This window comes from Phalacrocorax carbo, chromosome 1 (assembly GCF_963921805.1).
Source record: "Phalacrocorax carbo chromosome 1, bPhaCar2.1, whole genome shotgun sequence".
In the NCBI taxonomy this organism is placed as follows: domain Eukaryota; kingdom Metazoa; phylum Chordata; class Aves; order Suliformes; family Phalacrocoracidae; genus Phalacrocorax; species Phalacrocorax carbo.
Window position 1 is genome coordinate 86,341,202 of NC_087513.1, and position 24,846 is coordinate 86,366,047.

Below are 24,846 nucleotides of genomic sequence, written 5' to 3' on the forward strand. Positions count from 1 at the left end.
TGGTTAATTTGGATTTCCCTAACACAGGCACAGCACCAAAGCAAGAGAGTGTTGCAGGTGTTTTGCCCAACAGAAGTGCGCTGTGGGGTTGTTTGGGGCATTGACACCTGTCAGCAGGTAGGGAAGATTTTATTACACAGATCTTGCCGTAATTGTTTCCAAGCCAAGTGCTATAAACTCAGAAGATTCAGTTGAACCAGGTAAGTAATCAAACCATGGTAAGGTAGGGCAACTTCCAGGTTTAAAGCAGCCAAACAGCTGGAAATCTATATCTCATGGTGTTATCATCAAAAGAAAACATGCAGAAGTCTCATTTTTTTTAAAATCCATTTAATCTACTTGGCCCTCACAAACACTAAGAACACCTTAACCATAATCACTTGTATCCTGCATGGATTTTTTTTAGAGTGAAAATTAAGGCTTCTGCTGACTGAGAAACTTTGAGTTACAAGGAGAAATGAATTGGAGGTGAGTTGGAGAACCTTGGGGGTATTTTCCTGACAAAAACGTGTTCAGGTGTGGTACAAAGATGTCAGGGAAGCAGTGGCTCGTTGGGAAGCTCAGCACTTTGGTGACTGAAGCTCTGGGGTGCTCCTTGACTAACCGGTGACAAACAGCCCTCTCCATATCACAACCCTGCCAGCAAGAGCGTTGGGGAACACCTGTAGAGACAGCCCCAGTAACTACCTCTCTTTGTAGGGTCTTCGCCTGCGCCGTACCTCTCACCATGCCACCCAGCTGCTGGAAGAAAGAGGGGTGTGCGGAGCCCGGCGGTCACTGGCTGGGCCAGGCTACTCCACACAGGAATTTGGCGTGTCTGTCCGCCTGGCTCCTATTAGAGAGGATTATGGCTGTCAGTGCACAAAAGAGGGAATGAAAATTCCTGCGGGGGTCCGCATGAGTTTGGCAGTGGCATTATCCACCGTACGTTTCCGTAGGGCTAGATATTCTGTTACGCTTGATCCGTGCGGAGGATGGATAACATCTGTGGAATAGTAGCATGGCTCTTCCTTACCGCTTTTCCTCCGTGGAGCTGAGATAAATGATAGCTCATCGTCATTCAGGCAAAGCTATACGGTCAGGGATAGCGCACTTGTGTGTACCGCAGCTGGCTGGAGGGTTGGTGGGATTTTGGTGTGTGCAAGAAGGTGCATAACACAGCAGCGCTTCGGGACATGGGGTCTAGTCTTTGCTGGCGAGGTGGGAAGGACATGCGCAGGAGGGGCAGCTCCTGCTGTGGAGTAGCTGCATGCGTATTCCACAGTGCGGGACCACGCCAGAGCGCATGGTAGTGATGGACACATGGCAGAGGTGGCAGAACTTGATGGTATCTCGGCAGAGAGATGCTGGTGCAAGAAGTGGGCAACGGGGGGCTGTGTCTGCAGGTAGGGGAGAGTTTGCCGACAGTCCAAGATGCTCTGGCATGCGGCAGAGGCGGTGGGGTGGTGTTACGGGATACCTGCATGCCTGGTGTATGCGTGGACATATTTTTGGCGTGGTTTGGCAGACAAAGCGTGGATCGCATTACGGGATCTGTAACAACCCGTTGCAGGCTGTAACAGTAAATCCTCCAGTTGTGTTCGGTGATTTTTTACGGTGGCGGGATGAAACGTGCACACGCACCACCAGGCACAGTACTGTGGAGGCGTTTTGCTTGAGGAGGAATAAGCAGAGTCATTGACACTCGCATGTTTACTGGGAGAGGTGGACAGGACTATGCCTCTTTGCTGAGATTAATAGCTTTACGAATATGCTAAATGTGGGATAGGCGGTATTATGGGATGTGAATTTTTTAATGGGAAATTAATTATACAGTTTCACGTGCATAATTGGGGTGTATTTATACCTATGGACTATTCACATCCATATAAAGCGACGCGTTTCCCAGCGGAGGGCTGCAGCAGGGAGCAGCGTGCAATGCTAGGTACGGGGTGAGAGGGAGGAGCGGAGTACATGGAGATGCCGCGTGTCCCTGTGGTACAGATAGTTCTGTAGGTACCAGCACTCAGGAGAGGAGGAGGCCTTGTGTTGCAAGCCTGAACGCTGGCTGGCAACAGCATCGCCTGTGTGGTGGGATGTCACAGGCTGGGCGCAAACGGCCATGGTGGGGCCCTGCAGCCCTGTGGGGATGGGGCATGGCAGGCTCCAGCCCACTCTGCATGGAGGCGAAAACCTGCCACAGAGGCCGACTGTCCCTTCCCGGGTGGGATGAGAAAGGGGAGCAAGCGGGGGCCGTCGGCGGGGACCCGGCGCTTGCGGCCGGGGGAGGGTGGTGCCCACTGCAGGCCGCCCGGGGCCTGTGCCGGGGCCTGTGCCAGCGGGCAGCGCGCAGGGGCCGGGCGATGCCAGGGTGCTCCAGGCTGCGTGGCTGGCCCCGTGCCCCGGGACCTCGACGGCGCCGCGGCGGGCCAGGGGCAGGGCGGCGAGCAGTGCCCCGGGGGGAGCGGGCAGGTGGGGTGGGGCGGGGTCGCGACAGAGCCCCGCGGGCTGCGGGGCGGGCTGGCGGACGCGAGTATTATGGGATGGATGGCTGGACGGTGGCTCCTGGCGAGTATTATGGGATGCCTGCCTGGGCGGGGGGGAGGGGGTGTGACTATTATGGGATGTTCTGGGGGTTACTACAGTGTGTCCCTCTCCTCCCCCCGCTGGAGGGACGTGCCTATTATGGGATGGCAGGCCAGGCGGCGCGCGCGCGTGCGGGCGAGGGGCCGCGCAGCGAGGGGCGCCCTGCCCTGGCGCGGGGTCCTAGGCGGGGGGGTGGGGGGGGAGGGGGCGAGTATTATGGGATGCCGGAACGAAGGGGTGCGAGCGTGGGGAGTATTATGGGATGTTTCTCGGAGCGGGGGGGGGGGCCCCGCTTATTATGGGATGTTCCCGGCGGGAGGGGTTGTTGTTATTATGGGATGCCGGGCCGGGCAGTGAGTGGGAAGTTCTGAGGGGAGGGCGCGTATTATGGGATGTCTCGGGTGGGGGGGGTGGGTTGCCGGGGAGACGGGGGCGGGGCCTGTTGCCGGGATCCCGGGGCATATTATGGGATGGAGGCGGGAGCGGGGCGGGGCCTGGCCGGGTTTTTTCCCCTTTAAGAGGCGGTGCCGGGGTCGGAGCCATTTTCCCTTCAGCAGCAGCAGCGGCGGCAGCGGCGGCGAGAGAGGAGCCGGGGTCTGGAGCCGGGTGAGCAGCCGGGCGGGGACGAGGGCGGGGAGGGCCTTCTACCGCCTCCCGGGGCGTCCCTGCCACCGGGCGCCCCTCTCCGCCGGGCGCCCCGTCGGGCCCCCGGCCGCAGTTTTCCCCACAAGGGGGCCGCGCCGTCCCCCTGCCCAAGTGGCCGCAGGACGCCTCCCTCTCTCCCCTTCCTTGGGGTCGCGCCGGGGAGCGGCCGCCGCGTCGGTCTCCGCAGCCCCTGGCCGTCGCCTGTCGCTCGGCCCCCGCCCCGGCGCCTGTCCCTGGGGAAAGGCGGCCCTCGCCGCATGCGGGCCGGACGTCCCCGCCCCGCGCCCCCGCTCGGGAGACCGTGCCCCGCCGAGGCGCTGCGCTGCTCCCCCCCCGCCCCCTCCCGCCGCCCCCGCCCTGCGCCGCGCAGCCCCGCTCCGGGCGGGGGCGCGGGTGCGGCGGGCAGCGGAGTGGGGCTGACGGCGCCGCCGAGCCTGCCCTGTCTTTTGTATGGGGCCGGCGGCGGAGGAGGCGGAGGGCAGCTCCTCTCCGGCCGCGGCGGTGTCAGCCCGGGGCGGGCGAGTCGAGGGCTGCCGGCCGGCGCCGCCGCCGCTGTCCGCCGTACCGGGCCCCGCGCGGGCCACCCGCTCCCTGCCGCTGCTCGCTGACAGCGTGCCGCCGGGCCCAAGGTCTCTTTCGGCAGCCCAGCCGCCGTCCCTGCCTCGGTGCCTTCTCCCAGCCAGAGGTAGATACAGCAGAGGGCACCTGGCTGCAGAGGACGGGGGAATTTTTCTATAGGACAGCTGTTTTGGCTTCCTCGCCAGAGATGAGCTGCTGACTCAGTTTAATATTTAGTGTCTTCAAAGGCTCCTTCCTCACAACTCTAAGCTGATAGTTGCTGCCAGTATTTCTATTATCCATAGGATCCAAATCCAGTAAAGTTGCTGTCTAAGCTTTCTCACAGATCCTCTTGGTAGCACTATTGCTTGGGAAAACAGTTCAGGTCTGCTATAACTTTCTTGTTTTCTTTCCGATGAAGTACTGGCTTGACTGGCAAGAAGACGACGCCCTGTATAAGCCCAAGCCTCCCCTGGTTCGGAGGACATGGCATCGGGCATTGGATCTCCGTCACCGTGCTCAGGGGGCAGTGATGATGATGAGATGGAGATCCTGTTGAACAATGCTATCCCCCAGCACCCAGGTATGGAGAATCTGCACGACATGCAGGTGAAATGGGGTTAATGCTGGTCTCGAGCTGAATATGTGAAATACATCATGTGCTTGGTGAGGAATGGATTTTGCTTTTTTTTTCCTTATGCATATGTTTTTGATTTTGATATCCAAGTCCTAGGGTTACTTCAAAGTGTGTGAGGCTTGCAGCTTTGTGTCAGGTGGAGCTGACTTTGTTCCAAGCTGTTGCAGGTTGTTGGGGCCCATGCTTTGAGGAGGTGTAAGGGGTGGAGGCAGAGCGTCCAATTCTGATGGGGTACCAAAATGCCTGCAAGTTTCATATTTCATGAATGGGGGTAGTATGTGAAAGGGCAAGGTGCTTGGCTTTTTTTCATCTGGGAACTCGGACCGGCTGACGTCCAGAGCAAACTGCCCTCGGCTATTGCATGACCCACTTTCCTTCATCACCACACCCAATTATTGAGGTTTCTTGTGGTTCTTGCTCTGTGCTGTTTGCTCACCTTTGCTTTTCTTGTAGTCTTTGTACCTTACCTTTTCCCTTGTGTTTGCATCCTCATCATCAACATGAGACTTGAGTTAGAGCTGTGGGTACTTTTCTGTTTTGTTTTTTTTTGTTGTTGCTGCTGCTGCTGTTGTGGTTGATGACTTGCTCCATGGACCTACATCTGGATTGTCTGCTTCCTTGTGAAAAGGAATAATGTATATTCTGATGTTCTTGATTGTAAGCCAAGTTTGAGTTTTCCTACCAACTCATGGTGTAGTGTTGTAGCGTCACAATAAGAGAAATGATGCCGCTGGAAAAGGAAAATAATGCTGTGGGCTTTTTGGGTTTTTTGTTTGGTATTTTTTTCTTAAGCTCCAGGGTTTTCTGGCACATCTGAAATCTTAGGCAGAAGGGGACTGTCAGTAAGCCTTCTAAGGAAAATTTTGGTGCAGAAAAACTGTTAAAATCCCTGCAGACTGGAGAGCTTTAGGTGATACATTGGGAAGAATGGGACTCTAGGCTCTAAATCAGAACTTGGTGAAGAAGAGAGGTGGGATCCCTGAAGGACCTGGTGTTGCGGGACTGTGGGAGCAGAGACACATCCATCAGTTGGGAATATGGCAGGGGCCAGGTGTGGGACCCTAGGTTCTGAGAGCTCAACCTTTGCCGTTTCACCCCTGGCTGCGGTAGCTCCTCTGACCTGTGGCTTCCTCCATCCTGCCCAGCTCCTGTGGTCAGGAGGCCATTTTCCCTTGGAGGGAGAAGGAGTGACTCTGGCTGTGTGCGGTGGGCGGGGCGGTGGGGGAGGGCGGGTGGCCAGGCTGCTCCCGCAGCCTGCCACAAAGGGAAGGGCTGTCTGGCCGCCCCTGGCCCTCGGGCGGGGGACAGGCAGGGAAGGGGGGAGCGCACAGATGGGGACGTGCGGCAGTGGGGGAGCTGGCATGTGTTCCTCTGGCTGGGCAGAGAGCTTGCGAGCTGTTGGCGCAGAGGGAGGAGGATGGGTGAAGGTTGTGTCAAATCCGGATTGGAACAGAGTTGCTGAGTAACAACTTTCCTATGGAGGAGGACAAGTAGTGGCTTACTGGCCTGTGCTTTGCATGTGGCTGTAGGATGCTCAGGTTCTCAAGTGTATTCAATGTTTTTTCTTCTTCAAATGTGGCCATCTATTCTATGCTCTTTCCTCTTCTCACTGGGTTGTGGCAAACTCCTGGTTCCCAAGATCTGAGTGCAACTCTGCTGGGAGAAGGAATACTGTGGAAATAGGTGGTGTTGGGGGGAGGGAGGGGGGAAAAACCCACCTGCAGTGGTAACTTACAGTTACCTAGTATCTGTTGTGAATAGTAACAGAGTCAGCAGCTGTAAACACTTCTGTGTTTGTAAGTGTGTAGCAAGAAGTAGACAAGTGGGTGACCTCTGTGAGAAGTGGGCTATGCTGTAATTTGTGGATGGGATTTGAATGAGACGTGTTGCCTCCTCCCCTCCAGAGCCTGAAGAAGAGCCAGAAGAAGAGCTTCTGTCAGAGGCTGACACACCCAAAATCAAGAAGAAGAAGAAGCCCAAGAAACTAAAGGAACCCAAAGTGCCCAAGCTCAGCAAGCGTCAGAAGAAGGAGGTAAGGAAAAGGTCACACTCTAAAATCTGGATATATGGGGTGAGGGTTCTTACTGTTGTTGTTGGCCTATGGCAGCAATCCTTTGTACAAACCCTCTAGAGCTTGGGGAGAGTGTGGTGTTTAGTGCTTATCCAGGGTATTTTCTCACAGCTGCCTGATCTTCTCTCTCCCTCCCTCCCCAGCTGGGGGACAGCTCTGGTGAGGGGAATGAGTTTGTGGAGGAAGAGGAAGAGGTTCTGCGCTCTGACAGTGAGGGCAGTGACTACACTCCTGGGAAGAAGAAAAAGAAGAAATTAGGGCCCAAGAAGGAAAAGAAAAACAAAACCAAGCGTAAGGAGGAGGAGGAAGAAGAGGAAGAAGATGATGACTCAAAGGTGAGACGCTAGCCTGCTGACTGATTGCTTGCTCCTCGTTCCAATGTATCTGATATTGGGGATCATTGTGATGACACATGGAGTTGGGGCTGTTCAGTCTCCTCTTCCTCCACTAGACCTGTATGACTTGACTGTTTTCCCATCTTGCATTCCTTCCCCTCTTGTGCCTTAAATACACCTAGAAAGTATATTGAATCCAAAGACTCTTCCCACCTCCACTGATGTTCTACTGAGGCTGTGTCCTATGGCAGCAATAAGTGGACGGGGGAAAAGAATCCCCTGGTCCTGACCCACTGTGTCATTGATAGATGTGTGGAAGCTCTGATCTTTCCTAGAGCAGAACTAGAGCTTTTTCTCAGAGTTGCTGTGATTCTCTTTGCACAGGAGCCGAAGTCATCTGCTCAGCTCCTGGAAGATTGGGGCATGGAGGATATTGACCATATCTTCACAGAAGAGGATTACCGCACTCTCACCAACTACAAAGCTTTCAGCCAGTTTGTCAGGTGAACTGTAAGCCTGCACTAGGAAGGACTTGGCCAAGAAGAGATGAGACAAGGACTAGGTTCCTTGGTTTTGGAATGTCAAGCCACATTAGAGATGCTAGCATCCTACTTAGAGCAAAAACCGGAGCAACAGTAAAATAATTGATCCACATCTTTGTTTCCTCACTCCCAGTCCCATTTCTTCCCTAGTATGCTAAATTCCATTTCACTTTCCAGGCCCCTGAGCATTTGCATCCTCCACACAGAGTGAAGGATGGGAGTGGAGAGATTCATTGGCTGTTGAGATCAGAGATTAGAAAGGAATGTAGTTTGAGATAGAGGTACTGATAGGGGTGGTGGCAGGGAGGAATAATGATCTACACTTCAGGGTGGTTTAGTAACTCTTCTTCCTTAACTGTATGCAGGCCACTTATTGCCGCCAAGAACCCTAAAATAGCAGTGTCGAAGATGATGATGGTACTAGGAGCCAAATGGCGGGAGTTTAGCACAAACAACCCCTTCAAGGGAAGTTCAGGTGCATCTGTGGCAGCTGCTGCGGCTGCAGCTGTTGCAGTAGTGGAGAGTATGGTGACAAATGTGGATGCTGTCCTGCCGCAGCCCCCTGTAGATGTGCCACTCAGGAAAGCCAAGACAAAGGAGGGCAAAGGTGAGATGAAGAACCTGGCAGGATGGCAGAGGGTGGGTGATGTCAAGGCAGTAGTCCTTCTGACTCACAGGCTCCTCTATTCCCAGGACCCAATGCCCGGCGGAAGCCAAAGGCTAGTCCTCGTATTCCTGATATCAAGAAACCTAAAACAAAGAAGGTGGCACCTTTGAAAATCAAACTGGGAGGATTTGGTTCCAAGCGTAAAAGATCGTCAGTAAGTGATGCTCCTTCCTTGCCCTTCTGAGGAGGAGTGATGATGTGCTAGAAATGCTGATATGCATGTCTAATTGCTGTCCCCAGCATGCGTGTCTGAGTACCATAGCTTTTTTTCTTAACTACCTCAGAGTGAAGATGATGATCTGGATGTGGAGTCAGACTTCGATGATGCCAGCATCAACAGCTACTCTGTTTCAGATGGATCTACAAGCCGCAGTAGCCGCAGTCGCAAAAAACTTAAAGCTGGGAAAAAGAAAAAGAAAGGTATTGATGCTTGCTGTCAGTTGGAGACAGACATGCAGCTAAGTGTGTGTAGAAAGATTAGAGGAATGTGAGTGCAGAATTTAGATGTTCAACAGCATACTTGGAGGGAGAAGAATTGTTTGTGAAAGAACCACCTGATATTATTTTTAATAAGGAAAAGGTTTTTGGGAGTTCTTTCTGATCTTGGTAGGGGAACACACACAGTGCTGAGTTTTCCTGGCCTCAACCTACACCTTTGATTTCATGGGTGGAGGGAGGCACAAAGGGGCTTGTTTTATTCCTGCTCCAGCTCTTTCTTCCTGCCCTGTTTGTTTACTTGCATAGAACAAGGAGTTTGGATGTTTATATTACTATGTAGGTTACTGGGAGAGTACTCTCCCTTGCTGTTGGAAGTCTGTACTTGTGGCTTAACTGCTGTAACTCCTCACCACCCTCTGCAGGTGAGGAGGACTCCACAGTGGCTGTGGATGGCTATGAGACTGATCACCAGGACTACTGTGAGGTGTGCCAGCAGGGAGGGGAAATTATACTGTGTGATACCTGCCCTCGTGCCTACCACATGGTTTGCCTGGACCCAGACATGGAGAAAGCCCCAGAGGGCAAATGGAGCTGCCCACACTGTGTGAGTACTGGATTCCCTCAAATTGCGCAAGAGATCAAGGAGGGGGGTGTCAGGTGACTTGGGGCTGTTCTTCTGCAGTAATAAAATAATCACTTCTGGTTTTCGACTTCCCTTTCCTATAGGAAAAAGAGGGCATTCAGTGGGAAGCGAAGGAAGATAACTCTGAAGGTGAGGAAATCCTGGAGGATGTTGTGGGGGATGCTGAGGAAGAGGATGACCACCATATGGAGTTCTGTAGAGTCTGCAAGGACGGAGGAGAGCTGCTATGCTGTGATGCCTGTCCTTCATCCTATCATATCCACTGTCTGAATCCCCCGTTGCCAGAGATTCCCAACGGAGAGTGGCTGTGTCCTCGCTGCACTGTGAGTTTCTGCTAGTACCATTCTCCTACTGTTACAAGAGGCAATTGATCTAATCCCTTTGGATCATCATATTTTCCTGGAAATGCTTAGTCCTCCGAAGACTATCTCCTCTCACACTGTGTCACAAAATGTCATGGCCTGGCTTTTTGTGTGGCTGGATTGTGCCTTACCAGTTGGCTGCTTTCTGCACACAGCAGGAAAGACAGAGTTACAGCCATCGAGTCTCATGAGCTCTGCCCATGTGCAGAGCAGTTGGGGCAGTTTTGAGTCCAGGATGCCAGGCTCAATTTTCTTGGATCCTGCATATATGTAGAAGGAGGAGAATGAGTGCAAGCAAATCCCATGCTTAAAAAAACCTGATGCTGAGCCAAACAGGTTTTTTGCTCTGCAAGATCTGTAATGCCAAGCCCTTTCTTAGTAGACGTTTGGGAGAAATGTCACACTTTTCCAGGAAGTTCTTGAAATTAAGTATTATAAGTGGTGTTAAGTGCTTTCATTTTAGGTGATAAGGGCTTTTAAGATGAGCAAAAAAGCTGCTTCAGGACATATTCCTGTGTCCTGATATTTCTACAGCAAAATATTCTCTGCACAAACTTTAATTGGAGTTGTGGTTAGGTAGACTGTTGGGCTTGTCAAGCCTAGCAGTTCCTGAAGTGATGTGGCCTTGGGGAGACAACTAAATTGAGATGCTGAATTCAGTTTGGGGTTTGTCAGTTCTAGAAAAAAAAGGGAAACTGGAGAAAGCTCAAAGAGGTGCTGGAGATGAGAGAATGAAAGCTTCCAAGTCCAAAAAGCAAATTCTATCTCTGTAGAAAAGCTATAAGTAAGGAAGAGAACTGTGATGCTGTTCCCGCTGCTCAGCGCTTGTGCGTTAGAGTATGTACACATTGATGTAACAAAGCTCTATTTAATTTTTCAGTGCCCAGCTTTGAAGGGAAAGGTACAGAAGATCTTGATCTGGAAATGGGGTCAGCCCCCAGTTGGCCCCCCACCACCACGCCCACCTGATGCAGACCCTAATGCTCCTCCCCCTAAGCCTCTGGAGGGTCGGCCTGAAAGGCAGTTCTTTGTCAAATGGCAGGGCATGTCCTACTGGCACTGCTCTTGGGTGTCAGAGTTGCAGGTGAGCAGAGGACACTAACCATTTCATAAGGGCAGATAGTTGGAGGGGAAAACACCTACTAACTACTTCTGTCCCGGCTCCAGCTGGAGTTGCACTGCCAGGTCATGTTCCGTAACTACCAACGCAAAAATGATATGGATGAGCCACCCTCAGGGGACTTTGGAGGGGAAGAGGAGAAAAGCCGAAAGAGAAAAAATAAAGACCCCAAATATGCTGAGATGGAGGAGCGCTTCTATCGATATGGGATCAAACCTGAGTGGATGATGATCCACAGGATCCTTAATCATAGGTAGGGGAGGCAGCAAAGAGGATTTTTAACTAAGACCTTAAGCAGGGCTAAGAGAGAGTGGATGAGCTAAACAGCAGTATGACTGGGGGAAACAGTGGGATGTTGTTGGTATGACAAACTTTGTTCTTCTCTTCCTGTTGCTTCATTAAGGGATCCTTTCCTTCTCTCCCATTTGATGGGATTGGGTGACTACTGTCATTTCACTGTGCTTAAGACTTCCTGGTTTCTTCTGCAGTGTGGATAAGAAGGGGAATGTCCACTACTTGATTAAATGGAGAGACCTACCCTATGACCAGGCATCTTGGGAAAGTGAAGATGTGGATATCCAAGATTATGACCTGTACAAGCAAGCCTATTGGAATCACAGGTAAGAGAAGTATCTAGAGGTTGTGTTCCTTTCCTTCAAGAGAAAATACTGAAGTATGTCAGCCCCTAGCACTGGCTGGATTGGAGATAGCCAAGAAGCCGACTCCTTATTCCTTTGGGCATGGACCTTGCACGCCTCTGCCAGTTCACGAAGGTTCCAGCCCTGTTCCCTTGAGCCTATTTGAGTTGGGCGATTGCCCTTCTATTCTTTGCAATAGTTTTCCCTGTATCTTTTACAAAAGCCATTAAACTTGCACATTCTTGGGACTGTCTCTGCATAGGGAGCTGATGAGAGGTGAGGAGGGCAGGCCTGGTAAGAAGTTAAAGAAAGTAAAGATGCGGAAACTGGAAAGGCCCCCTGAGACACCCACAGTAGATGTAAGTTACTCTTTATTTCTTAAGAACTGTCTGATCTAGCTGCTTATTGAGGGAGGGGGGCAGGTAAATAGGAAGCTGAAGAGTGAAGAGCCATGTGGTTTAGAGTTCCTTCCTGGCCCAAAGAATGAATGTGTTGGAGCCTTCAGACAGAGGCTCACCTTTTCCATTGCGTGAGATGCTGGCTTTTGAAGGGGTTTTGCCACAAAAAAAGCTTTTTGGTGTATACCTTTGGCCATTTGGGAACCTTGTCTGGTGCTAGTCTGGTCATCTGTGAAGTCTCATCTGCACTAGGGAATATATGGGTGACTGGGAAAGAAGTCTTGATATCTGTCTAGTTAAGCTGAAGGATCTCAAGTCTTCCTTCTGTCCACTGTAGCCAACAGTGAAATATGACCGGCAACCGGAGTACCTTGATGTAACAGGGGGCACCTTGCATCCCTACCAACTGGAAGGACTGAACTGGCTGCGCTTCTCTTGGGCCCAGGGCACAGATACAATCTTGGCTGATGAAATGGGTCTGGGAAAGACCGTGCAGACAGCTGTGTTCCTATATTCCTTATACAAAGAGGTGAGAGCTGGGATGTTACTACCCAGGAAGATTCTGCCTGTGTTAGTGGTTGCATTCATCTGATGCTCTTACTGACTTTATTCATAGGGCCACTCAAAGGGTCCCTTCTTGGTGAGTGCTCCACTGTCCACAATCATCAACTGGGAACGAGAATTTGAGATGTGGGCCCCGGATATGTATGTAGTGACCTATGTCGGGGACAAAGACAGCCGGGCCATCATCCGTGAGAATGAGTTCACTTTTGAGGATAATGCCATACGTGGAGGCAAAAAAGCATCCAGAATGAAGGTACAGAACTCTGCTGTAATGCAAGCCTGAACTGAAAGAAGAAATGAACAAGATCAGCTTTCAGGAGCTGAGATTTAGATACTCTGATGTCCCTGGGAACTGATTATACTTGTAGTTTCCAAGGGAAAATAGCTGCAGATTAACTAGTGGGTGTTTATAGACTCCTGCTCTAGACTGTTTAAACACTCCTACTAGTCTGAACTAATTCAGTACTTGAAAAAGTTGACTACAGTAATATTGACCATATGCAAGTCCCTTGATCTACTTAATACGTGAAGTTGTGCATCATTTCTATGTGTGTACGTCAATGTCAGAATTGCTGTTTTACGAAAGAAAACATACAAAAAGTATGAACTTTTTAATCTTTCTGAGGAACTGGCTGACAGTGAGGCCACACCGAGACATCTGAGAAATGGCATTCTGTGGCCAGACAGGAAGGAGGAGCCTTATCTAGGCGGCTAGTTTTTGTAGAACTGTAGTCTTACTAGTAAAAGCATGATGGGAGGTAAAGCTCTTCCAGTGGCAGAGATGGATAGGACTCCTCTGCTCCCCTTGAAATTGAACTGTATTAAGTAATTTAAAGTTCTGTGATAAACTACCTATCTTTTTAAGTCTTAGCTTTTTGATGACCCACTCTTCTCCACATCTAATTTCCCTAACATGCCTATATTTGCTGCTTATTTGTTAAACTTCTGTTACAATAGTTGGCAACTGTCCAGAAGTAGCAAGTACTGAGTGGGTTGAGGAGACTTACATGTGTTAAAGTAATGGGGGATTAAAAGACTAGAATGGTTTGGGTAGCGTATTGAATCTTGTGACAGGAAACTGGATGTGAAATGTTTTTGATGTACTGTTTGACAAGGATTTATCAGAATACCTTGATGGAGAAACACTGCATCTACTTTGTCCTGGGGCATTCCCCGTCCCATTACCATGTTCATCCTCTTCCTTTGCAGAAGGAGGCTGCTGTGAAGTTCCATGTGCTTCTCACCTCCTATGAACTGATCACAATTGATATGGCCATTCTAGGCTCTATTGACTGGGCCTGCCTCATTGTGGATGAAGCCCACAGACTGAAGAACAATCAGTCAAAGGTACAGAAAAGTATAGGTGGTTTATAGGCGTGGCATATATTGCAGGGGGGAATGGGCAGAGTGTTCAGAAGAGGAGGTAGCTGCTCCTAAGCATATAAGCTTGTCTGCCAACTCTTAGTCATTCGTTCAATAGTAAATTTGATGTGTTGTTAAAAGGAAAAATCAACAGCCTTCATGTGGAGGTTGATTGGAGATTGGCAACAATTCACTTTTATACATATCACTGGTTAAAACAGCTTTTTCCGTGTGAATAGGCAGTTGGTGTACACTGGAAAACAGAAAAACCTGGATGTCGTTGTTGCTTTCAAATACAGACTGGCTTCTCTGAAAGCAGATCATATATCTGTACCACCTCTGTTCTGGAAAGGTTTACCGTACTGAGCGTAAAACAAGCTGCATGAGCAGTTACCCTGCTTCCAGAGTAGGCTTGCTCTCTGCATTCATCTAGCTTTTTAGCAGAACTAATTAGATGTTACAGAAATGGGAGAGGTGGGCAGAGGCAGAGGTGTTCAAAAATGCCTGGGTAGATGCTGAAAGCTATACAGCTGTTTTTATATGAGGTTATACCTTGACTGAGCTTGTTTGAATTCAGTGGACTTGACTGTGCTTTCTTAATCCAGCCCCTTCCTAAACCCTTGTGCCTTAATTCTGGTAGTGATTCGTCTGTCTTCAGCTGGGTTCTAGTACTTGGTATGCCGAAAACAATTGTTATTGGAAATCTGGTTTTATAGGTTCTTGGTGACTGTAAGACAAAATTGCCTCTTGGTTTATCTCCTTTTTTTGCTTAAATGGCTTTAGCTTTTTGGATCTTGGTGTTGAGGCATCTTTCTGAGACATTAAGCTGTGCTTGCAGTCCAGTTTCTAGCTCTTTTTTTTATTGTAGGCACTAAGACAGAATGGTGTTCTATGCTTAGCATTGAAATTATTGGAAGTAGTACTGAATGCTTACTATTAATATTCATTAATAGAAAGAGGATGTAAAGGCTCAAGATTACACTGTGACTGAGAGTTATGCTTGGTTATCCACCAAGACCATTAAATCTACTTTTTTTTCTAGAGCAGTTTCCTGTCCCATAAGGACAGCTTCAGGTATTTGGCTGCAAGACTGGTCAGACGCTTCTTGATGGATTGTGGCTATCTACCAAAGTTTTGCAGATATAGTCATTAACTTCCCTATTTGATTCCAAAATGAGAATGTTTTTTTACGGTAACTACGTAGAAAGACAAATCCTCATGGAGGCCACTAGAAGGATCGTTCTGGTGTGATAACCAAAACATAAATGGTGATGGGTTTCTCTTGTTTGCAGGGCTTTTTTTTGTTTGCCATCCAGTACAAGCTACTTCCATTGAACTTGACCTTGTACCATCCTAAGTATAAAATAAGCAAAGAAATTGCCAAGCTCCTAAATAAATTACTGGTTTACTGTCAATTTGTGCTGATGAACATGGTACACTTACGCTTTTCAGTTCAGTACTTTAACTGCTCACTATCTCTGTCTGAAATTACTCCATTGTTGTGAAAACCAGTACGAATTACCTTAAAGACACATTGGCAAACCCTTAGCTCTTTTTCTCCTCTCTCCTCTGCTTGTTCAGAGCTCTGGAACATTGCCAGGATTGATATGAATAGGAAGAGTGACTTAGCTATTTCTAGAATTCTCAAGGTAGAGTAGTTGTAAGAGTGTGGGGCACTAATTTAGCAAGGAAAAGTACATCATATAGCAGTCTGGAAATGATTGGTTGTCTGAAAGAGCTTGTAACTTAGTAGATGAAAGGAAACCTACCCGTACCTGATGGCTTGTAGGATTTGCTGCAGTCACATTTTAGTTATACAGAACAATTATCCAAATGAGATCAGTCTAATGACCCTGACTGGAATGTGAACTACTTGGAGCTCTTGTCCAAACAGCTGATGTGATCTAAATTGAACCCTAGCTTGGTGTCAACTTTTTTTCTAGGAGAAATTTTTTTTGGTAGGCCTATGACTTAATAAGCCTTTGACATGTTTGTGTTTTGGTTTCCATTCCCCCCTCCCCGCTTCTTCCCTGCTCTCTACTTCCCAGTTCTTCCGTGTGCTGAATGGTTACTCCCTCCAGCACAAGCTGCTGCTTACAGGAACTCCCCTGCAGAACAACCTGGAAGAATTGTTTCACCTGCTGAACTTCCTGACGCCAGAGAGATTCCAGTATGTCTTGCAGTGCAAGTCAGCCTGCCTGTCTTGTCACTTCTACCCCCTTCCTCTTTTTTTTTTCTTTTGTGGCTTTTGCTGAGTGTCTGTTTCTCTGCAGTAACTTGGAGGGCTTCCTAGAAGAGTTTGCAGATATTGCCAAGGAAGATCAGATCAAGAAGCTGCATGACATGCTGGGCCCACACATGCTGAGGCGTCTCAAAGCTGATGTTTTCAAGAATATGCCATCTAAGACGGAACTTATTGTCAGAGTGGAGTTGAGCCCCATGCAGAAGTGAGTGTGAGGATGAAAAGAGCACCTGCTGTTGAAACAGTAGAACAGAGCAACAGTAGTTCAAAGAGGATGCTGAAACAGCCTCATCCTCACCCTCACTATAGGGCTTTCTACACAGTAGATAGGAGGAAGATTTCCTGCTGCTACTATAGCAGAGGGAGGACTAATCTTGTGCTCTGATACAAGGGATAAAGAGATAGTGAATGTCACTGGCAGAGGCTTAGGTAGCTGGAAGGTAATGCCAGGAGCTGTGCAGAGTTTAGCAAGAGAGTATGTTAGTCATTCTCATGGGAGGGTGTCTGAGTTGTATTTTTTTTTCTTTTCAGGAAATATTATAAATACATTTTGACGAGAAACTTTGAGGCACTGAATGCACGGGGTGGTGGTAACCAAGTCTCCTTGCTCAATGTTGTTATGGATCTGAAGAAGTGCTGTAACCACCCCTACCTGTTTCCTGTGGCTGCTATGGTATGTCCAGTCACCTGCTCTATATAAGGAAATTCACTGCTGGCTGTTGTCAGGGAGCCAGTTAGCTCCCTAGCAAAACATGGAGGGGTTCCCCTTCCTCTCTTCCTGCTTCTGTGGTTTTTTTATCCTCTCTGCACATAGAACCAACCTGCTGGAAGGCCTTTCCTTTTACAGTGTCTTTTTATAACAGGTCGGGAGCTATCTTTTGACTCACGCAAGATGGTGAAGACAGTAAGAGTAGGGACTAAACCAATTAGAAAGAGGAGGGCACCTAGGAGTCAAATAACAAGAGAAGAGGCACAGGGTAGCATTCATGTTTTATATAAGTAGTGCTAAGGTTGTGGTTGTGCCACAGTAAATGAACAGATGTGAGTCAGCGTCTGATGAACACAGCTAGGTACTAAGACCAAGATATCTGTTTTCTTCCCTCACCTCTCCCCTTACTCCCTTTCTTTGCTCTCTTCTCAGGAAGCTCCAAAAATGCCAAATGGCATGTATGATGGTAGTGCTCTTATTCGAGCCTCTGGAAAGCTGTTGCTACTCCAGAAGATGTTAAAGAACCTTAAGGAAGGAGGTCACAGGGTGCTCATATTCTCTCAGGTATACAGGGAGAAACCTTAAGGCTGGGAATGGTTTTGCTGAGAAAGGAGCCTGTTGATCTGGCATCCCTTTGTCCCTCACTCTTCTGTGGTGATGTTTTTCTGATATGCAGATGACTAAAATGTTGGACCTCCTAGAAGACTTCTTGGAACATGAAGGGTACAAATATGAGCGTATTGATGGAGGAATCACAGGGAACATGCGTCAGGAGGCTATTGATCGCTTCAATGGTATGGATTCTTCTCCTTTCTCTGCAAAATTGAGACTGGTGCCTTGTATGTGCCTGGCAGTCAGCATGGGATTGTTGTGGCCCAGGTGTTCCATTGTTCTCCTGGAATCCTAAATTGGTAGTGATTCCCCCTCAGGTGATGTGGGTCAAATCCTCGTTTGAGTAATGTACTCTCCCTTGATTACTTTTTGTTCTCTCCTTTTGTCTAAGCTCCTGGTGCTCAGCAGTTCTGCTTTCTGCTTTCAACTCGAGCTGGGGGTCTTGGTATTAACTTGGCCACAGCAGATACTGTGATTATTTATGATTCGGACTGGAACCCCCACAATGATATCCAGGTGAGTCTGAAGGAGACCACTCACTATGGAGTAATCCTGAGGAAGAGGGGAAATGAAATCATCAGGAGGAGTGAAGGAACGTGAGACTTCCCCTCTAGAAATATGCAAAATTAGAGCAGTGAGGATGGGTAGAGATGGGAAGTGAAATAGTGGAGGGTTCTTCCAGGACCCAGCCTTCACTAACATTAAGAGCTGACATGAAGGCAACTGGGAAATTTGTGGAGGTAGGCGGGGTGTATCAGAGTACTACTTGCATAGCTCTAGACTGTTCTGAGCACATCTCTTTTCTAGGCCTTCAGTCGTGCACACAGAATTGGACAGAACAAGAAAGTGATGATATACCGCTTTGTGACAAGGGCCTCAGTGGAGGAGCGTATCACTCAGGTGGCCAAGAAGAAAATGATGTTAACTCATCTGGTAGTGAGACCAGGGTTGGGCTCCAAGACAGGCTCCATGTCCAAACAGGAACTTGATGACATTCTCAAATTTGGCACTGAAGAGCTCTTCAAGGATGAGGCTACTGAGGGGGGTGAGTGCCTGGGATTAGAACTGAAGGAGGTGGGGAGGTCTGGCTCCTTATTTAGCGAGCGGCTGTAGGCACAGTGCTGATTATAGCTCTATAGAGAAGTCTAGGGTGGCTTTCCCTCTCCTAGTCTTTTGAGATCCACACAGCAACTGTGCCTGTGCTCTTCCCTCAGGGGATAACAAAGAAGGTGAGGACAGCAGTGTCATCCACTACGATGACAAAGCAATTGAGCGGCTGTTGGATCGGAACCAGGATGAAACGGAAGATACAGAACTTCAGGGCATGAATGAGTATCTCAGCTCCTTCAAGGTGGCCCAGTATGTGGTTCGTGAAGAGGAGATGGGGGTGAGTATGAGGTGGATGTCAGCTAGTATCTTCTGCTGAACAATGTAGTATCAATTAAGTAAACTGAGCTCTAATGCTTTTAAGGCATTCACCTGCTCAGACAAGTTGGGATCTGGCGTGTAAGGCTCTAAATTTTTTTACCTGTCTGTGGCAGGAGGAAGAGGAGGTTGAACGGGAGATTATTAAGCAGGAGGAGTCAGTGGATCCTGATTACTGGGAGAAGCTGCTGCGTCACCATTATGAACAGCAGCAAGAGGATCTGGCCAGGAATCTGGGCAAGGGCAAACGTATTCGCAAGCAAGTTAACTACAACGATGGCTCGCAGGAGGATAGAGGTACAAATCTGCAGGAACTTGAGGGAGAAATGGGTGTAAGTATATATTGCTGGGAAGTAACGGAGTAGCGTCTCAGGCTCACGTGCTGTTTTTCTTTCAGACTGGCAGGATGACCAGTCAGATAATCAGTCAGATTATTCAGTTGCTTCTGAAGAAGGAGATGAGGACTTTGATGAGAGGTCTGAAGGTAAGTTCTGGTGAAGCCAGAGTTCCTGGGTCACTTTCTCTGAGTGTGGGAACAGGTGGGACTTGATTTGGGTGACTTATGCACTTTGTGGTGCTGTCCTTCAAGGGAAATATTCACACAACAATATGCTGTGCATTGTCTCTCCTCCTTAGCTGCATTTCTCTCTTCAGCAGCTCGTCGGCCTAGCCGCAAAGGCCTGAGAAATGATAAGGATAAGCCTCTGCCTCCCTTACTTGCCCGTGTGGGAGGGAACATTGAGGTAAGTAGTACCAGGGTAGGTGTTTGCATCCTTGCTGCAGCTGTATGGCTCTTGCCATATCTGTATGTCTTCTCCATTCTAGGTCTTGGGTTTCAATGCCCGCCAGCGGAAAGCCTTCCTTAATGCTATCATGCGCTATGGAATGCCACCTCAGGATGCCTTCACCACTCAGTGGCTTGTTCGGGACCTCCGTGGCAAGTCAGAGAAGGAGTTCAAGTGAGTCTGCATTAGGCAGGGATGGAAGACTGGTAACATCTAGTCCTTCTGGGGAAGGCCAAGAATTGGGCTTTTTCTGGCCTTTTCTTAATATATTAGTTGACTCTTTGTGGGACAATGAAGTATAAGCTGGGAGGGACTAGGGGGTTGTTCCTAGTTCCCTTCCTTAGACCTGACTCATTAGTCACCAAAAGCAAATGCTTTTAGAGAGTAGTGTGGCCGTGCAAGCATGTAATGAATACTCTCCCTGAGTCTTTTTTAGGTTTATGGCTGTTTCTGGCTCAGGACTGTGTCCTTTATGTATGTAGTAATTCTATCAGGAAATTGTCCTTTAAAAGTGCCTGAACTTGTGTAACTGTGAGTTAGGATTCTTGTGGTGATTGGAGGGGGTCTGATATCACATGTCTTCAGCTGACACGGATTTTAGTCTAACTGCATGTCTCAACTGCTCCAGGGCCTATGTCTCGCTGTTCATGCGCCATTTATGTGAACCTGGAGCTGATGGTGCTGAGACCTTTGCAGATGGGGTCCCACGGGAAGGTCTTTCTCGACAGCATGTCCTTACTCGCATTGGGGTTATGTCACTTATACGCAAAAAGGTAGGTGCCTAGCAGAGCAACATAGCCTTCGCGCTTGTAGTCACTGGGGTCCTGAGCTAGTGAGTTACTTCTCCTTTCACACCTGTTTTTGTTGTGTGCTGAGTGGTCTGTCTCTTCTGGTTTGAGGACAAGCTTTGCATGGCTCTGCCAGTGATATGTCTTTCTCTCCCTCTCATGCAGGTGCAGGAATTTGAGCATGTGAATGGCCGTTGGAGTATGCCAGAACTGGCAGAGATAGAGGAGAACAAGAAACTCTCGCAGCCAAGCTCACCCTCTCCGAAAACTCCAACTCCTTCGACACCAGGGGATACACAGCCAAATACACCTGCCCCTGTCCCTCCACCTGGTGAGAGCTTCCCTCTTGTACTGTCCTGTGTCCTGACCTAATCCTGGCTGCTCCCCTCACCAGAGCTGTGGTGATGGGGTCTGGGGGGTGGACGCAGATCAACTTACCTCTCATGTTAGGAGGGCTGCCAAAGACATGTGCAAGCCCTTAAAGGCAAGAGAGGACACTAGCTTTCCTTGGATGTGCTGGCATCAGTGCAAAGAGAAGCCCAGCGTTTTTAGTGGGCAGGATGGGTGGGGGGGTCCTCTTGAGTGATGATGGGCCTAATCTCTGGGAGCAAAGGAGATGTGTGCTTGTTAACAGTGAGGGGAGTACCTTACTGATGGCTTCTCTTCTTTTGTCTGCTGTGCTGCTCTGGGCGGGGGAACACACAGAAGAAGGAGTAAAAGTAGAAGAAGGAGCCAGTGTGAAGGAGCAAGGAGAGTCATCTGAACCAGAGAAAGAGCTCAGTGCCTCTGCAACTGAAACAGAGGTGCCTATGGAGGTGAGTGTTGGGTGGTTTGCCTCGTGCAATTGTAAATGTCTCTACTTCTGCCCCTCCTTCTGTGTTGCTCAGCTGCTGAGACAGAAGTGAGTTCTTGGAATGATATTCAAAGATAATTCTCAGGTCCTCAGAATTGGTGTGACAGTTTTGTGCATCTTTTGCTTTCCAGACTGCTGTGACTGTCTTCTTTTTCCATGCATTACTTTACCTTGCTTCTCATTGATTTCTGTCCTCAGCAGTGTGCCCAGCCTGTGGAGACACCGCCGCAGGAAGCAAAATCCCCAGTGAACCCCACAGAAGCAGATGAAAAAAAAGTAGAGGAACTGGAGGTGAAGGAAAGACCAGATGAGCCAATGGAAGTAGAAAGCAAAGGTATCTCTAGGGATGTTGCTTAACACCTTGAACCAATAACCTGCCTCCCCTCTAATACTGTTTTCCTAAAGCTGCATCCTTGCTTCAGGACGTCATACTAAAGAAACAGGTGTAAATGTAGATGATCAGTGGGACTATTCCAGGACTTCGAACAGGGAGTTAGGGAACAGTGTTAGGTTTCACAGGCCGAAGAACAAAACCTTGGGCTTGCCATGTTCCCCTACATCTCATGTTCCGCTTTTCTCAGGTGATGTGGAGAAAGTGGAAGACAGAGCACCTATTGAGAATCCCCCTGAACCTCCTATAATCACTCTGGATGAGAAAGGTGAGTCATGATAATTCCATTCTTTTCCTTAACCCCTCTCCTGCAAGGATTCCTTGTGGGTCCAACTTGCTGTGGTGTCGGCCACGTTCTTTCTAATAATTTTCTGTGTGTACAGATGAGAAAAAAGATGATGATAAGAGAGATGTGGTGATGCTGCAGAATGGAGAGATGCTGAAAGAGTCAGTAGATGAAAGGCACAAGAAGGCAGTAAAGCAGCGCTTCATGTTCAACATAGCAGATGGTGGCTTCACTGGTATGAGAAATCTTTGTATGCTTCAACTTGTGTCCCTGTTTGTGTTTGTGAAATGACTTTTGACTGTTGTGGTGTCTGTTGCCTTTCCAGAACTACACTCCCTGTGGCAGAATGAAGAGCGGGCTGCAACTGTCACAAAGAAGACCTATGAGATCTGGCATCGGCGTCATGACTACTGGCTCCTTGCTGGGATTATCAAGTATCCTTACCCTGATGGACCAGTTCTCTCCCCTTGTACATAAACTATCACGGTGAAGGTGACCGTCCTGGGTCTGGCTGCAGTACACGAAGTGAGAGAGGGCTTTATCCTCTTTCACAAGAGTGAAAGTGATGGTGGGAGGAGTAGTTTTCTGCCAGCATAGTTAAGACTTAGCAGGACATAGTTCTCATTCCTTTTCCTTGGCTCCTGTTCCTCCCCTCTCTGCACCCCCTTTTCCCACCCCCTCTTGAGAACTGTATCTGCCTGGGCTGTGTATTCCCTTGTTCTCGCTGCCTTTGTTTGCCTGAGCTCATCCCATCTCAGTCATGGCTATGCCCGTTGGCAGGATATTCAGAATGATCCACGTTACGCCATCCTCAATGAACCCTTCAAGGGTGAGATGAACAGGGGTAACTTCCTGGAAATAAAGAATAAGTTCTTGGCAAGGAGATTTAAGGTAAGGATTCTTCTTGAGTGTGATCAGTGCCTTTCAGCCAGCTGGACCTATAAGAACATGAGCTTGCTGCTTCTGAGTTTCTGCTAAGAAAGTGAAGGCTTCTGCAGTGCCTTTCATTTTTAGGGGGAAAAAATAAGCAATCTCTCTCAGGATCATGCAGTAGCTCCATGATATGCGCTCCGTTTATTCTAGAAATGCTATTGGGGAGTTCAGTTCAGTGCTCTCCTTCCAAATGTTTATTGAACAACTGGTGTGCAGGAGGCTTAAGGTTCAAGTGGCTGTTTTATCACAGCTTCTACTTGGCGTGCCACAACCCATTCAGTATGCCTAAGCAGAACTTAAAACATTGTGTGGACTGGTGAAAGGGTTGCCTTCAGTCTCTGCCTCCCAGCCTATTTGGGAGTGACCATAGCTTGGTTGCAAGAGTGATTTAAGACCACCCCAAATAAAGGCCATGTAGTTCTCAGTCTTGGGGCAAAACATTAAATCGGTGTAGTCTGGCTGATCAGTTCTGCACTAACACGATTCAGACTGATTTCTCCAAATGTCCCTGACATACTTAATAGTTTTTAGATTTGTCCTGTAATAGCATGAGATACTTCTTGCTTGGGTTCAAAGAGAAAGCTCCATTCCCTTAGCTCCGTAAAGAGTAAAATAGCAAACAACTTGGTCTTTAAAAAGAATCTGAGGAGGAATGAGAATCCTAGAGGATTTAGGGTAGTCTTCTATTAAACTAGATGTAGCCTGGCTTTCTTGTGTACCTGGCCTAGCTTGATAGAGCCCTTGTTTTGGGCTCTTCATATTGAGTAAAACCTAAACAGAATCTGGTGAAAGGAGGTTCCGCTGCAGAATCTCACCTCATGAGGTGGCAGAGAACTGGATGAGGAGAGATCAGGGGTGCAAACAGGCTGCTTTTCAGGCAGCTGCCGAAAGACTTTTTCCCATCTTGCAGCTCCTGGAGCAAGCGCTGGTGATCGAGGAGCAGTTGCGGCGAGCTGCCTATCTGAACATGTCAGAAGACCCATCTCATCCGTCTATGGCTCTGAACACACGTTTTGCAGAGGTGGAATGCCTGGCTGAGAGCCACCAGCACCTATCTAAGGAGTCAATGGCCGGGAATAAACCAGCTAACGCTGTGCTGCACAAAGGTAATGCAGTGTGTTAAGGGTGGGATTAGGCATTTGGCATCGCTGTCCCCTCTAGTCTTTTCCCTGTGGGGCATCCCTTTTCCCTCTGAACAGATGTCCCTTTCTCTTCCAGTTCTGAAGCAGCTGGAGGAGCTTTTGAGTGACATGAAGGCAGATGTGACTCGCTTGCCCGCCACCATTGCCCGTATCCCACCTGTGGCAGTGCGCCTCCAGATGTCCGAGCGCAACATCCTCAGCCGGCTGGCCAACCGCAGTAGTGAGCCCCCTCCGCCGCCACCTCCCCAACAAGTATGTACCCTCTCTGATCAGTAACAGTTACCTGGGGGGGAGCAGGAGCTCTGTGGGGTGACCCAGGCCCTGTTGACCTGACATTGAGCCTCAGATCATCTTCTCTCACCCTACAGGTGGCCCAGCAGCAGTGAGTCCCTGGCCCAGTGCTGTTGACCTTTCGGCCAAGCTGAAGTGACCCCCCACCCCACCCCTTCACACTCTACCCCTCTGCCTGACATTCCTGACTGGGTGCTGTTTCCCTCCATGGAAGCTGCTGCGCAGGTCTCCGGGAGGAGAAGAAACTCCTTCCTCTGCAGCCAGCCCGTTGGAGCAAGGAGTGTGCTTAGGAGAGAGGGGGATGTATGATGGACTCTGTATATAGTGACTGGAGGCCACAGCGCCATGTCTGTTACACGGAGAACCTGGCTGCGTTGCTCGCTGCCTCCGCCTGGAATTCCAGTTTTCATTTTTAATTTTATTTTGAGTTTGTTTACTGAGACGAGTGCGCAGGCAAGACCAAGCAAAAGCCAGGACAGAGACAAAGCTACCTCCATCAAGATCCTTTTTAATACAAAAAAACTGACCGGACTTGTCCACTAATAAGCAGCTTGAAGAGAAAAACAAAATCAAAAAAACAGCAAAACCTTGGTAAAACTGAAAAATAAAGTTTCCTTGTATTTTACCTTGTTGGTGCTATTTAGCAGAGGAGGGGTGGGGTAAGTACTGACTTCCCTTGGCACAAGTGATCTGTTACCTCTCCTAGTCCTAATTTTCTGTCTTAGCAAGAATGCCTCCTCTGCATTCTTGCTTCCTCTTTGCATATACATGAAGCCCCGTCTCTGCGGCATGCTGGTGGGTGTTACTGCCCCAGACCCTCCTTTAGGCTGCAGACTAAGCTCCC

General features: G+C 48.9%; 1 protein-coding gene and 1 non-coding gene across 10 annotated transcripts; both read left to right on the plus strand.

Annotated features, from left to right (window-relative positions):
* The first annotated feature begins 3,020 nt into the window (after positions 1–3,020).
* On the plus strand, positions 3,021–24,627 carry CHD4 (chromodomain helicase DNA binding protein 4). Of its 9 annotated transcripts, none has more exons than XM_064464966.1 (40): positions 3,021–3,171; positions 4,190–4,351; positions 6,310–6,437; positions 6,620–6,811; positions 7,196–7,314; positions 7,719–7,960; positions 8,047–8,174; positions 8,305–8,440; positions 8,881–9,062; positions 9,185–9,424; positions 10,344–10,547; positions 10,631–10,836; positions 11,072–11,203; positions 11,484–11,580; positions 11,957–12,148; positions 12,236–12,436; positions 13,393–13,530; positions 15,594–15,715; positions 15,819–15,992; positions 16,319–16,460; positions 16,929–17,060; positions 17,173–17,290; positions 17,500–17,624; positions 17,916–18,153; positions 18,323–18,495; positions 18,650–18,830; positions 18,907–19,017; positions 19,170–19,276; positions 19,359–19,492; positions 19,947–20,091; positions 20,272–20,437; positions 20,812–20,921; positions 21,158–21,293; positions 21,541–21,618; positions 21,734–21,871; positions 21,962–22,070; positions 22,395–22,527; positions 23,480–23,675; positions 23,788–23,963; positions 24,080–24,627. In XM_064464966.1, exons 2-40 carry the CDS (start codon positions 4,255–4,257, stop codon positions 24,095–24,097), a joined length of 5,796 nt encoding a protein of 1,931 aa, XP_064321036.1. In that variant the 5' UTR covers positions 3,021–3,171; positions 4,190–4,254; the 3' UTR covers positions 24,098–24,627. The 9 variants fall into 9 exon arrangements, with proteins under 9 accessions (XP_064321036.1, XP_064321046.1, XP_064321055.1 ...); XM_064464976.1 differs by having other exon boundaries at positions 21,161–21,293; XM_064464985.1 differs by having other exon boundaries at positions 19,188–19,276.
* LOC135311678 (small Cajal body-specific RNA 11) lies at positions 20,465–20,605 on the plus strand. The gene has a single exon (XR_010371291.1). It is a non-coding gene; the product is annotated as a small Cajal body-specific RNA 11 (non-coding RNA).
* Positions 24,628–24,846: the final 219 nt, after the last annotated feature.